Raw genomic sequence first — 15,000 nt, forward strand, 5'->3', positions numbered from 1 at the left:
CGACGCAGAATGAACGTAGAGTTACATGACTTTCAGATGACTTTCAAGTGTGTGACATCAGAGTATCCGGGAAGTTTGATAATGCACGTGTGTTTAATGCAGTTGAGAATTAATAATTTATTTATTTAATTAATTAGTTAAAAATTATTTAAACGTTTTACATTAATTAAAGTATTTAATTTTTAAGTGTTTTAATTGTAAAGTAATGTCACGTGATAGAATAGAAATATCACGTGGTTGTAGTGTTGTAGCCTCGGAGTCCTGTGCATATCTAACATTTTGCATAATCTATTTTATTTGTCTAGCCCAAAAAAAGATTTATTAGTGTAGACATAATTAAAATAGTAAACTCTGCAAATTGCAATAAAAATTTCAACCTCGCAAATAGAGTTTTTGTTGTCATGGCTATATAAAGACACGCAATTCAAGGCAATAAATTTAGAAAATTCTTTAAATACGTTATATGTTTACGTACTTTTAAAGTTTTAGAACTGCGCACAAAAAATTACATCTTTGTGATTTAAAACCAAAGCTAAAAACTAGCGCACGCTAACAGTTTTAAGTTACGCGAGGGCGTGGTTCTAATGGATATTCGGTCTGCAGTTTCAGCAAACGTGTCTGGAATTTTGTGTGTTGGTCTAGTGTGTTTGGACATTGTCAATGTGTGTGATCAATATCCGAGGGAAGATGAGGACGTACGAGCTGCAGAGCAACGTTGGGAGAAAGGAGGCAATGCAGCCAACTCACTTGCTGTGTTGGCACAACTGGGAGTGTCATGTGATTTTCATGGAACTGTAGGAAGTGGCCCAGAGACGGAGTCAGTTGGCTGTTTTTAAATTTTTTAAAGTTTAATTAATTAATTTTTTTAAATTAATTTATTTCTAATACATTACTTTTTAAAATTTAAAAAATATTAAAAATAAATTAAAAATAAATTTAAAATATATTAAAAATAAATTTAAAATAAATTTAAAATATATTAAAAATAAATTAAAAACAAATTAAGAATAAATTAGAAATAAATATAAAATATATTAAAAATAAATTAAAAATAAATTAAAAATAAATTAGAAATAAATTAAAAAATTTTAAAAATAAATTAAAAATAAATTTAAAAATATTAAAAATAAATTAAAAATAAATTAAAAATAAATTTAAAAATATTAAAAATAAATTAAAAATAAATTTAAAAACATTAAAAATAAATTGAAAATAAATTAAAATGATTTCATTTTTTGAGTTTTTGTTTTGATTTTAAGGTTTGTGTTGTCTGATATGAAGAGTTATGGTGTTGGTATTGAGCTTTGTGTGTGTCACGAGGGAAAGAAATTGCCAACTACAACGGCTGTTGTTAGCAGAGAAAACGGGTCACGAACGATTGTGCATTACAGGTGCAGTGTGTGTGTGTGTGTGTGTGTGTGTGTGTGTGTGTGTGTGTGTGTGTGTGTGTCTGTCAGTCTGTCTGTTTGTCCGTCTGTCTATCTGTTTGTCTGTCTCTTTGTCTGTCTGTCCAATACATATATTTTCATAAATCAGTACTATTACAAGCTATATGATGATCTAAACTAAATAACTCTAAAAAACTACACAAACGAAAAGGACCCTCCCTACACATACAATGATTTAATAATTTGCAACTGTAAGTGTTCATTCTGTGAATGCTATATAACTTGTCTGCTGTAACTGTAGCATGGTTTCTCTGCAGTTGAATTGAGATGAGAGATCTCCACTTGGTCTTGAATTGGGCCTTGTTTTCTTTCCCTCATTGTCTCTAGACGACTCGGGCAGCTTGTTCAGATAGTTGGAGGCTTGTAACCCTGCGACCAAAATGTTCAAGAACCAAGGGAACAAAAGATGGTTTGATGCCTCCTGGAAGAAGCTCTTGGTTGTATTTAACCTCTTTTCTTTCCTCCCTCCTTGAGGCCACGATACCTGCTGTGCTAACAGCCAATGCTAACAAGCAGTGCACCAGGGATGCGCTAGAGAAATGTCTAGTTCTGTGTTGTGGCCAGTTTGGGGATCGATAACAACAATGTCTGGTCTGTTGTCGTTGTTGAGGTATTGATGAGTCGGTTCTTTGCTGTGCTGGAAGTTCAGTTTGGCTAAACACTTTGACCAGACATGCACAATAGCATTGTTGTTTGAATAGGACCCCCTCCAGTTTGCGTGTGACCAGGTGGTAGCCTTCTTGGTCTAAATCTCTGCCACAATCACATCGTCTTGTGGATTGTGGTATCTTGCAGCCCAACCTGATCAGCGTTGCCAAATTGAATTCTTTGGAAGATAGTGCAAGCACTGAAATGGATGGGACTGCAGATATCCATGCTCCTGCACCCTGTCCTTGCAGTGATTGAAAGCGAGATCTATCTCTAGATGTACTGAGATGATCCATAAATTCTTGTACCTTGGATTTGTGATGGTTTTCTGTGAGCCTGTGCTGCAACTTAATTAACATGATTCGTGACCAGATCTGGCAGGAATTCATCTGTAGGAAGAAAGTTGTAAAGGTTGTAGCCAATTGAACCAGCAGGCTGATTGCTGAGTAGTAAATTGGTGATTGCCTCTTTCTTCTCTGGAAAACGCTGAGGTAATGTGAACGTTGTGTGAGCTCAACTTGCGAGGAAAGCAAAAGGAGCTGTTATGACTGCAGACGTTAAACCAAAACCACCATTCCTGATGGGCGAAACAGCTTGAAGCCACTTTGGATATTCCGTGACTATGCCTCCAAATAGCTGATGAAATGATACTTTGTCTGTCAGTTTGTCTGTCTGTCTATCAGTTTGTCTGTCTGCCTGCCTGTCTGTCTGTCTGTCTGTCTGTTTCCCCTTCTGTCTGCATGTATGTATGTATGTATGTATGTATGTATGTATGTATGTATGTACGTACGTATGTACGTATGTATGTATGTATGTATGTATGTATGTATGTATTTATGTATGTACGTATGTCTCTGTGTATGTTCTAATCAATTTCCTTTCTAATGTGTATATCTTTCTATCCCCTCATCTCTCATTTGAATCCCTGCCTAGGGATCTACCAGAGCTAACAGTCGACGACTTCAAGACAAAGATATCACTACATCATTACAAGTGGATACACTTTGAGGTGCCCCAACAGTCACAACAACATGCAACAGCAGCAATACCGAGTGTCTGTACATACTGATTGTTTGTGAAGGGACGGAATGTGATTGAAGTACAGAAAATGATTGACGCAATTGATGATCACAACAAGTTGAGAAGTGACGCAAATGAGAAAATCAAAGTGTCATTGGAGTTGGAGAAAAGCAGACCGGAACTTCTCTCTCTCTTTCACAGAGCCGATGTGGTTAGTTGTGTTGTTGCATGTTGGTCGTGCCGTTTGTCAATTGTTTGTCGTGTTGTCTGTCAATGTTGTCTGTCAACGTTGTTTGTCAATGTTGTTCGTCAATGTTGTTTGTTAGTGTTGTCTGTCAGTGTTGTTTGTTAGTGTTGTCTGTCAATGTTGTTTGTCAATGATCAGTGTTGTCTGTCAATGTTGTCTGTCAATGTTGTTTGCCAATGTTGTTTGTTACTCTTGTCTGTCAATGTTGTTTGTCAATGATGTTAGTGTTGTCTGTCAATGTTGTTTGTTAGTGTTGTCTGTCAATGTTGTCTGTCAATGTTGTCTGTCAATGTTGTTTGTCAATGTTGTCTGTCAATGTTGTTTGTTAGTGTTGTCTGTCAATGTTGTTTGTTAGTGTTGTCTGTCAATGTTGTCTGTCAATGTTGTTTGTTAGTGTTGTTTGTCAATGTTGTCTGTCAATGTTGTTTGTTAGAGTTGTCTGTCAATTTTGTCTGTCAATGTTGTTTGTTAGTGTTGTCTGTCAATGTTGTTTGTTAATGATGTTTGTCAGTGTTGTCTGTCAATGTTGTCTGTCAATGTTGTTTGTTAGTGTTGTTGTCAATGTTGTCTGTCAATGTTGTTTGTCAATGTTGTTTGTTAGTGTTGTCTGTCAATGTTGTTTGTCAATGATGTTAGTGTTGTCTGTCAGTTGTTTGTTAGTGTTGTTTGTCAATGTTGTCTGTCAATGTTGTTTGTTAGAGTTGTCTGTCAATTTTGTCTGTCAATGTTGTTTGTTAGTGTTGTCTGTCAATGTTGTCTGTCAATGTTGTTTGTCAATGTTGTTTGTTAGTGTTGTCTGTCAATGTTGTTTGTCAATGATGTTAGTGTTGTCTGTCAATGTTGTTTGTTAGTGTTGTTTGTCAATGTTGTCTGTCAATGTTGTTTGTTAGAGTTGTCTGTCAATGTTGTCTGTCAATGTTGTTTGTTAGTGTTGTTTGTCAATGTTGTTTGTTAGTGTTGTTTGTCAATGATGTTTGTCAATGATGTTAATGTTGTCTATCAATGTTGTCTGTCAATGTTGTTTGTTAGTTGTGTCTGTCAATGTTGTTTGTCAATGTTTGTTAACGTTGTCTGTCTGTGTTGTCTGTCAATGTTGTTTGTCAATGTTGTTTGTCAATGTTGTTTGTTAGTGTTGTCTGTCAATGTTGTTTGTCAATGATGTTAGTGTTGTCTGTCAATGTTGTTTGTTAGTGTTGTTTGTCAATGTTGTCTGTCAATGTTGTTTGTTAGAGTTGTCTGTCAATGTTGTCTGTCAATGTTGTTTGTTAGTGTTGTTTGTCAATGTTGTTTGTTAGTGTTGTTTGTCAATGATGTTTGTCAATGATGTTAATGTTGTCTATCAATGTTGTCTGTCAATGTTGTTTGTTAGTTGTGTCTGTCAATGTTGTTTGTCAATGTTTGTTAACGTTGTCTGTCTGTGTTGTCTGTCAATGTTGTTTGCCAACATTGTTAGTGTTGTCTGTCTATGGTGTTTGTCAATGTTTATGTAGTGTTGTTTGTCAATGTTGTCTGTCACCATTGTTTGTTAGTGTTGTTTGTCCATTGTCTGTCAATGGTGTTTGTCAATGTTTGTACGTAGTGTTGTCTGTCAATGTAGTTTGTCAATGACGTTGGTGTTGTCTGTCAATGTTGTTTGTTAGTGTTGTATGTCCATTGTATGTCAACGGTGTTTGCCAATGTTAGTACGTGTAGTATTGTCTGTCAGTGTAGTTTGTTAGTGTTGTCTGTCTATGGTGTTTGTCAACGTTTGTGCAATGTCTGTCAATGTAGTTGTTAGTGTTGTCTGTCAATGTAGTTGTTAGTGTTGTCTGTCAATGTTGTTTGTTAGTGTTGTCTGTCTATGGTGTTTGTCAACGTTTGTGCAATGTCTGTCAATGTAGTTTGTCACAACTACTCGTTACTATCATTTCTAAATATCATCTATTACTGTCATTCATTAACAATATTGCAAGGTTTTTGTCAGCAAAGATTTCGCTCGCTACCAAAACTGTCAGACAGCACATGATGCTGTACAACAACTGGGACCCAAGTTGAGATGCAAGTTAGTCACATACAATGATGCAGCCAACGAGGAATTACGGATAACAAAATTGTATTGCAATTTAGGGCTAAACTGGTTATTGCATGGGGTGAGATGGGGGCGTACGCAGTAGAGAAGAACACGACATCGGAATTGGGAAAGGTGAGATGAGGAGAAGTGATAAATATCGTGATGACGTTTTGCATACAATATCATGATAGTTGGATAGTGGACAGTGGAATGTATTGATTTTTGGTTACTGTCCGTCTGTCTGTATCTGTCTGTCTCTGTGTGTGTCTGTCTGTCTGTCTCTATTTGTCTGTGTGTGTGTGTGTGTGTGTGTGTGTGTGTGTGTGTGTGTGTGTGTCTGTCTCTCTCTCTGTGTGAGTGTCTGTCTGTCTCTCTCTGTGTGTGTATGTCCGTCTCTGTGTCTGTCTGCTTGTCTGTCTTTCTCAGAGCTGCCAACTCTCCCGCATTGAGCGGGAGACTCCCGCATTTGGGACCCTTCTCCCGCCTACCCGCATTTGGCTCCCGCATTCTGACCATTTGAAACATGACAACAAAGCAATTAATTATTAGATAACAGATAATTAATTAATTAAATAATATTAGTCATTAATTAATTATAAATATTTTAATTATTAAATTAATATCAATAATTAATAAATATTAATTATATTTAATTAACTATAATTAATTAATTATTGCCTGTTAATAATTTTTGACATAATTTCTGTTGTTGTCGGCATATCATCAAACATATTGTAACTAATTTGTTGCCTGCAGTTCCTTCACAGTCCGGCGTATCCTCCACTCGTCATCGTCGACACTTTAGCAGCAGGAGACACATTCAATGCTGCAGTCATCTACTCACTCTTCAACGGCAACAGCCTTCATGATGCTCTCACATTTGGATGCCAACTGGCAGGCATCAAATGCGGCCAACAAGGACAGAGAGGAATAGTCAACAAGATGAAACAGTCAGGCAGAGAGAACCAAACAAATGCAAAGTAACATGTAAATGTGATGTATATGAGTTTCTATGTTACCAACGTATTTCAAATTTGAAGCTTTAGTGCAGCCATTGGCTGCTAGTATTGGACGTTACACGGCCTATGTGTGTAACATAGTGATATCAATTAGTTGACTGTACTGTACAAATGTATTGACCTTAGACATTCAGACTGAGTGTGCACACACGAGTCCCTTTGAGGGTAACTTTTGATGTAACACTTTAATTCTTAGACAACAAATAATTGATTAATTATTAATTAATTATAAATATTTTAATTAGAAATTAATATTAATTATTGACCAGATATTTTGCCGTTTCTTCTGTCACGTGACAGCTTTTAATTAACTTATTAAGCAAATAATTCTTATACAACAATTAATTAATTAATTATGCACTATTAATTATATATTTATTTTTATTAATTAATTATAAGTATTTTAATTAGTAAATTAATATCAATTAATTACAAGTATCTTAATTAGTAAATTAATATCAATTAATTATTAGATATTTTTTTGCCATTTTCTGTCACGTGACAGCTTTCAATTAATTAACTATGTTTTATTACTTATATTTCTATTAATTAATTATAAATATTTAATTAGAAATTAAAATTATTATTAATTATTTATTAGATATTTTCGCATTTTTTTGTCACAACAGCTTTTAATTAACTTAATTCAGCAAAAAATTCTTATACATCAAATAAGTGATTATGTATTATTAATTATATATTTATTTTATTAATTAATTGTAAATATTTTAATTAAAAATTAATATTAATTAAATATTTTGCCATTTCTTTTATCACGTGACAGCTTTTAATTAACTTCAGCAATAATTCTTAGGCAACAATTAATTAATTAATTAATTATGTATTATAACAATATTTTTATTTTTATTAATTAATTATAAGTATTCTACTTAATAAATTAATATTAATTATGTATTAATATATATATATATATATTAATTAATTATAAGTATTTTAATTAGTAAATTAATATTAATAAATATTATTTATTAGAAATTTGTTATTTTCCCTGTCACGTGAAAAACAAGTCACGTGACAACAAACACAAGTGACTCAAGGGCATTAAGCATAACCATAATACTCGACTATAACAGCAAGACCATCGATCTCCACGTTTAGACTGATGCAACAAGTGGCACATTGCGCATACACATTATATCTGTATTTACAATTTTCGGTCATCATCTGTTGTGTGTTAAAAATTTGTGCTTTACGTGAGTTCGCTGATCAGTGTGAAGCTTGTTGTGGATCAGCTTGTTGTCGAGTAGTACAGCTCCAATGGTTCGCCGATCCTCCAATGCTGCAAACAAACTTGCATCACAGATTTCATTTCAGACACACAAGCTTCGGTCGCTGTCTGTCTGTCTGTCTGCCTGTGTAAGTTAATTGTCTGTAACAAATTCTGTCTATCTGTCTGTCTGTTTGCTGCAAACAAACTTGCATTACAAATTTCATTTCAGACACACAAGCTTTGGTCGCTGTCTGTCTGTCTGTCTGTGTGTGCCCGCTGTCTGTGTAAGTTAATTGTCTGTAACAAAGTCTGTCTATCTGTCTGTGTCTGTCTGTCTGTCTCCATCTGTGTCTATCTGTCTCTGTGTCTGTCTGTCTGTCTGTCTGTCTGTCTCTGTGTCTGTCTGTGTCTGTCTGTCTGCTGCAAACAAACTTGCATCACAAAATTTCATTCAGACACACGAGCTTCGGTCGCTGTTTGTCTGTCTGTGTGTGCCCGCTGTCCGTGTAAGTTAATTGTCTGTAACAAAGTCTGTCTATCTGTCTGTGTCTGTCTGTCTGTGTCTGTCTGTCTCTGTGTCTGTCTGTTGCTGTGTCTGTCTGTCTGCTGCAAACAAACTTGCATCACAAAATTTCATTTCAGACACACAATCTTCGGTTGCTGTCTGTCTGTCTATCTGTCTCTGTGTCTGTCTGTCTGTCTGTCTGCCTGCTCTGCTAAGCTGTGTGACATATCAACTTGTCATACCTTATCCACAACTTGACGTAGTGTTGTTTTATATTGCAAAGGCTATACAACAGACCAGCTCATTAAATGCACACGTGCACACACACACACACACACACACACACACACACACACACACATGCAAACACCGACACACACACACACACACACACACACACACACACACACACACACACACACACACACCACAATCACTGGCACACTAACCACAGTCTTCCCTCCCACTTCTACAACATGCAGCTTGTACTGCCAGCCCGACTCGTCGCCTGCCAGCTGCACATCAACCTTGCTGTCTGTTCCTTGTGATTCAAGAACTTGCCTAACGCTTAGATATTTGGAGACGTGAGCTATAGTTGCCAAATCAGACGTCTTCAAGTAACGAGAGGTAGGAACACCGACTGATGAGAAGAGAGGCTTCAAGATCAACTCGACTTCCTGCAAACAAGCAGACAATTGTGTTAGCGTATGAGAAGTAAAGTAGATCGACAGACAGACAGACAGACAGACAGACAGACAGACAGCCACTAGCTGACACTGAGCTAGAGCTTTGCACGTAATTTAGCTGCTTTTAGAGTTTCTATAGTTTTTAGAGTTATTAGTTCCTTCAAGTTTTGTTTTGAATTTAGTTTAGTTCATGAACATTGATAGTAGTTGGATAGCATATATAGTTATTTGCATTGCGGAAATGTATCATAGATAGAATGTTCAAATAAATGTGTTTGACAGACAGACAGACAGACAGAATTGTGTTAGTGTATGTAGAGAAGTAAAGTAGATTGACAGACAGACATATAAACAAACAGACAGACGGACGGACGGACAGACAGACAGACACAGACAGACGAACAGACACGTACAGACAGACAGACTGACAGAAAGATGGAAGGACACACACACACACATACAAACAGACAGGCATACAGACACAGACAAACAAGCAAACAGACGGACAAACAGATGGACATACATACATACATACAAACAGACAAACAGACAGACAAACAAACAGACAAACAAACAGACAGACAAACAGACGGATGGAAGGACAAACACTGACAGACCAATAGACAGACAAACAGACCGATAGACAGACAGACAGACAGATGGATGCACAGACACACTGACACACAGAACTTTACTGCCAAACGTTTCTCCCCCGTTTACCCTGTCTGTCTCCATTAGTTCTGTCTGATCTGTTGTCACAATTGCCTGACCACCACTAACACCCTCTCTCTCATTCATTTGCGGAGAGTCTTCTGATGTTTGTGAATTAGGTATCGCCCCTCGTTCATCCAGAAGAGATCTCTGGTGGTTCCTTAGGGCTGCTGCTGCCTCCTAAAGCACATCGTGTGATGGAAACTTCAAACAGCAATGAGAGTAATGTACGAGTCTGACTGCATGAGCATTGTCTTCTTCTCTACTGGGATAGAGCTAGATAGACGAGAAATACACGTGATCTCTCGTGTAAGGTAGTATAGTGTGGATGGGCAGGGTTAGACATTTGTGGATGTATAATACAAAGAGTGTAATACATTTGTGTACACAGACACAAACAAACAAATAGATAGACAGAGAGAGACAGAGAGACAGTCAAACAGACACACACACACACACACACACACACACACACACACACACACACACACACACACACACACACACACACAAACAGATGGACACAGACAGACAAACAAAACAGACAAACAAAACAGGCAAACGAACGGACAGAGACACAGACGAACACACAAACAGACGTACACACAAACAAACAGACAAAAAGACAAACGAACGAATAGACAGAGACAAACAGACAAACAGGTTGACAGATGGACACACAAACTGACAGACACACAGACAAACAAACAAACAAATAGACAAACAGATGGACACACAAACAGACGGATGCACAGACTGACAGACACACAGACAAACACACAAATAGACAAACAAACAAACAGACAAAGACAAACAGATGGAAACACAAACAGATGGACACACAAACAGACGAACACACAAACAGACGGACACACAAACTGACAGACACACAAACAAACACACAAACAAACACACAAACAGACAAAAACAAACAGATGGACACAAACAAATGGACACATAAATAGACAGACAAACAGATGGACACACAAACAGATAGACACACAAACAGACGGACACACAAATAGACAGAAACACAGACAAACAGACAAACAAACAAACAGACAAAGACAAACAGATAGACACACAAACAGATGGACACACAAACAGACAGACACACAAACAGACAGACACACAAACAGACAGACACACAAACTGACAGACACACAGACAAACACACAAACAGACAAACAAAGAGACAGACAGAGACAAACAGATGGACACACAAACACATGAACACACAGACAAACACACAGACAAACACACAAACAGACAAAGACAAACAGATAGACACACAAACAGACGGACATACAAACAGACGGACACACAAACTGACAGACACACACACAAACACACGAACAGACAAACAAAGAGACAGACAGAGACAAACAGATGGACACACAAACACATGAACACACAGACAAACACATGAACACACAGACAAACACACAGACAAACACACAAACAGACAAAGACAAACAGATAGACACACAAACAGACGGACATACAAACAGACGGACACACAAACTGACAGACACACACACAAACACACGAACAGACAAACAAAAAAAACAGACAAAGACAAACAGATGGACACACAAACAGATGGCACACAAATAGACAGACACACAGACAAACACACAAACAGACAAACACACAAACAGACAAACACACAAACAGACAAAGACAAACAGATGAACACACAAACAGACGGACACACAAATAGACAGACACACAGACAAACAGACAAACAGACAAACAAACAGACAAACAGATAGACACACAAACAGACGGACACACAAACAGACGGACACACAGACAAACACACAAACAAAGACAAACAGATGGACACACAAATAGACAGACACACAGACAACTAAACAGATTGATACGACACCATCAAACAAACAAACTACCTTCGCAATAAGCGCATCAAAATTCGGGTCGGGTCTGAGCGATCGTTTCGACACCAACTTCTTACGACACGTCGGACACTCCTTATTACTACAACAAACACACACACAAACATGCACTACTTCCCACGCATCACGCACGCACACCATCACACTCATCACACTCATCACCCGCTTCTCAACGCAGTTATAATACATTCCTGACAAAATCTATGCAAACACTGACGTCACACCGATGACGTCATAATTAAAAATCATTCCTCCGTAAAAACGAACGCGCAGCTGACTTCTTTCGTCGTCATTGTGTGTTTAAGAACGTCCAGACAAATCGGACACATCAGTTCGCTGCGCAGCATGCGCGGTGTGATGATAATCTCGGTGTCGTCTGTGATTGGCTGCTGCGGCTGTCGCTGTAACTCGTACAAACTCAATTCTACAAAAAATCCGAACGCGCCATCCATCACCCAATACAAAACGCCTTCAGACTGCGCGCTCACCCCAACCCTTCGACTGCGCCGTCTGCGCCATTGTTGTACGTTGATATCAATTAGTAGGATGCCCGGATAGTAACCCGGATGTGATCATGGGACTGCCGTGGTTGGTCCACAGTTCGATCGCCTTGTTGACGGCTGTCTCGCCGCGTTCAGCGTCAAACTGCAAAAACGCACCATTTTATTGATATTATTATATTACTAATTGATATTAATTTTAATTTATTTATTTATTTTATTAATTAATTTATTAACTAACTAATTAATTATATTACTAATCGATATTATTCTATTTATTTATTAATCGTATTAATACTTGATATTAATTCTACTAATATTAATTTTATTGGAAATAATTAATTTAATTAATTATAAAATATTTATTTATTTTATTAATTAATTTATTAACTAATTAATTAATTATATTAATACTTAATATTAATTCTAATTGATATAAATTTTATCAATAATAAACATATTAATTTAATTAATTATAAAATATATATTATTTAATTAATTAATTAATTAACTAATTAATTAATTATATTATTAATTGATATTATTTTATTTATTTATTAACCATATTAATACTTGATATTAATTCTAATGATATTAATTTTATTGATAATAATTAATTTAATTAATTATATAATATTTATTTATTATATTAATTAATTGGATCATATAAAGAATGCGCACCACCGCTCTAAAACGCGCCAAATAGGTGGTGCAAAGCGTGCTCAGCCACGTGTTGATTCTATTAATATAAAATACCCGTATACTCTCTTTATATCAGTCACGATTTAGGTTCTGTCCCACCATTAACGTTGCAGGTGGCGCAATAAATGCAGGTCGCTTACATAAACCAACAGAACAGGAGTGGCTACGGCTAATTTGCAGAGAGTAGACTTCCCTTCTTGCGTACGCTAGTTACCTGCCTTGTTCGCGGGAAAATTATGGCGGCCGCTGATATTTACGTAACAGTGCCTGAAGTCTGCTTTGGTCCCGATCCACACTGTGATGTCATGAATTTTTTCATGCAGCGTCTAGGCTTTCTTTCAACAACAACGAAGCTGCAACCCAATTCTCTATCAATTAATATTAATTCCATCCGGGTAACTACACATTTGCAAAAAAAAGAACAAGGTTTGTCAGCTTTTTACGTAATTACCTACTACTGTTATAAGACAAGTTGAACTTACTATTACAACACAACTGTTTAGGTTAAACTGCAACGCTAGAAGAAGTTGAGAGACAGCTAGCTAGGGTACTGGATACCACTGGCTGATATCCAACGTGATGGCGGCAAAGGCTGCCGCGTGAGTCACGCCATGACGCTCCCGCCACATGAATTGATGCAAATATGACGGCAGCATATGGCGATGGCACCCTTTCATTTTTTTCAGTTTTGTTTTCACTCGATTCCAATATGATTCAATATGTTGAGTGTGTACTCCAGTGCCAGGGTCCACAAAATGTAAAGAGTGGTTAACTGTCCTGTGAGCTGCCACCAGGGGGAGTGTGTTAATCCGATTGTACGCTCTCCATTCGTCAGAATGTACTATTGTGCCAGGCAGGACGTGTTGTGCTACGATCGGTAGAAGTGTCGCAGCATCTCTTCTTGGAACTATTTCCATGTAACCCAGTGCTGGCTGCTGTGTTACATCAACAATTCCAAAAACCCACACTGGGTCACGTGGTGCTCTTCCTCTGTGATGCTGTATAATTTCACAGGATAACTCTTAACAGTCAACAGTGTAATGTTCAATGCAATTACCTTCGGTTTGTGGGAAAAACAGGATTCGTCTATTTCAACAATGTTGGACTGAACTGGACCAATGCCACCAAGTCTAATAACATTTTGTTGGAGTTTCCACGAGCACACATCTCTTAGGTACTGGTACATCTGGATTCCAGTGACTAGAGATACTTTACAAACATCCTTCATTTGAGACACAGGTGTCTCAAAACACCAGTGGTAGATTACAAGTAACCAAGTTGTCAAAGGAACATTTGATTGTTGAAAAAATGAATCACGTCGAACTGAACTATAATATATATATATATATATATATATATATATATATATATATATATATATAATGAAGAATTTCTGTTTAGAGTAATATAATGTTTTTAGGCTACCACATTTTGCATACTTAAAAATTACCGTTGCATTCTGCAGTTTTTTTCAGGACATCGCCAAATGTAACCGTCCTTGCATCTTTTAAACGATTTTATTGCCATGGCCACACCATGACAGTTGTTGCATTCTTCTTGCCTTGAAATAAGTCTTCGACGCTGCATGAAATCGATGACATCACGCTGTGGATCAGGACCAAAGCAAACTCCATGCACTCTTGCGTAAATATCAGCGACCGCCATAATTTTCCCGCGAACAAGGCAGGTAACTAGCGTACGCAAGAAGGGAAGTCTACTCTCTGCAAATTAGCCGTAGCCACTCCTGTTCTGTTGGTTTATGTAAGCGACCTGCATTTATTGCGCCACCTGCAACGTTAATGGTGGGACAGAACCTAAATCGTGACTGATAAAGAGAGTATACGGGTATTTTATATTAATAGAATCAACACGTGGCTGAGCACGCTTTGCACCACCTATTTGGCGCGTTTTAGAGCGGTGGTGCGCATTCTTTATATGATCCAATAAACATATTAATTTAATTAATTATAAAATATGTATTTATTTTATTAATTTATTTATTAACTAATTAATTAATTATAATACTAATTAATATTATTTTATTTTATTATTAATTATATTAATATTTGATATTAATTTTAATTGATATTAATTTTATTAATAATAAATATATTAATTTAATTAATTATTAAATATAAAGCTCAATATTTTATTGCAAAGTAAAGAGGTACAGTACATGTAGTGTACACTGTACTGTAAACGCAACACTTAATTTAACGCGCGTTAGCATTGCCTTAATTAAGACTTCCTGCCTGACTGAAAGGTCACAGTGACTGTAGTCTCTGTGGCACATCATGCCCACAATATCCATTCC

At 36.7% G+C, this 15,000-nt stretch overlaps 4 protein-coding genes across 4 annotated transcripts in view; 1 reads left to right on the forward strand and 3 right to left on the reverse strand.

The window, feature by feature from the left end:
- Positions 1 to 63, reverse strand: part of LOC134181112 (uncharacterized protein KIAA2013 homolog) — a 15,120-nt gene extending 15,057 nt beyond the window's left edge. Inside the window, exon 1 of the mRNA XM_062648319.1 lies at positions 1 to 63. This exon is cut by the window's left edge and continues 135 nt beyond it. The gene's annotated coding sequence lies outside the window, so the exon portion shown is untranslated.
- A 521-nt stretch (positions 64 to 584) lies between these two features.
- Positions 585 to 6,552, forward strand: LOC134181265 (ketohexokinase-like). Its single transcript, XM_062648509.1, has 7 exons — positions 585 to 817; positions 1,260 to 1,391; positions 3,030 to 3,105; positions 3,178 to 3,327; positions 5,316 to 5,404; positions 5,470 to 5,545; positions 6,170 to 6,552. The coding sequence occupies exons 1-7, from the start codon at positions 585 to 587 to the stop codon at positions 6,395 to 6,397; spliced, it is 984 nt and encodes a 327-aa protein (XP_062504493.1). The 3' UTR covers positions 6,398 to 6,552.
- A 1,027-nt stretch (positions 6,553 to 7,579) lies between these two features.
- The window catches only part of LOC134181015 (E3 ubiquitin-protein ligase RING2-like), a 7,600-nt gene continuing 179 nt past the window's right edge, over positions 7,580 to 15,000 (reverse strand). Inside the window, exons 2-10 of the mRNA XM_062648210.1 lie at positions 11,973 to 12,129; positions 11,763 to 11,908; positions 11,647 to 11,696; positions 11,479 to 11,566; positions 9,806 to 9,841; positions 9,575 to 9,745; positions 8,618 to 8,845; positions 8,411 to 8,452; positions 7,580 to 7,732 (exon numbers count right to left, since the gene is read on the reverse strand). Of these exons, the coding sequence (XP_062504194.1) occupies positions 7,682 to 7,732; positions 8,411 to 8,452; positions 8,618 to 8,845; positions 9,575 to 9,745; positions 9,806 to 9,841; positions 11,479 to 11,566; positions 11,647 to 11,696; positions 11,763 to 11,908; positions 11,973 to 12,003 (843 nt within the window). The 5' untranslated portion in view covers positions 12,004 to 12,129 and the 3' untranslated portion in view covers positions 7,580 to 7,681. The remainder of the gene's footprint in view (positions 7,733 to 8,410; positions 8,453 to 8,617; positions 8,846 to 9,574; positions 9,746 to 9,805; positions 9,842 to 11,478; positions 11,567 to 11,646; positions 11,697 to 11,762; positions 11,909 to 11,972; positions 12,130 to 15,000) is intronic.
- Positions 9,855 to 11,472, reverse strand: LOC134181014 (keratin-associated protein 10-4-like). The gene has a single exon (XM_062648208.1). The coding sequence runs from the start codon at positions 11,066 to 11,068 to the stop codon at positions 10,001 to 10,003; it is 1,068 nt and encodes a 355-aa protein (XP_062504192.1). The 5' UTR covers positions 11,069 to 11,472; the 3' UTR covers positions 9,855 to 10,000.

This window comes from Corticium candelabrum, chromosome 6 (assembly GCF_963422355.1).
Source record: "Corticium candelabrum chromosome 6, ooCorCand1.1, whole genome shotgun sequence".
Classification (NCBI taxonomy): Eukaryota; Metazoa; Porifera; class Homoscleromorpha; order Homosclerophorida; family Plakinidae; genus Corticium; species Corticium candelabrum.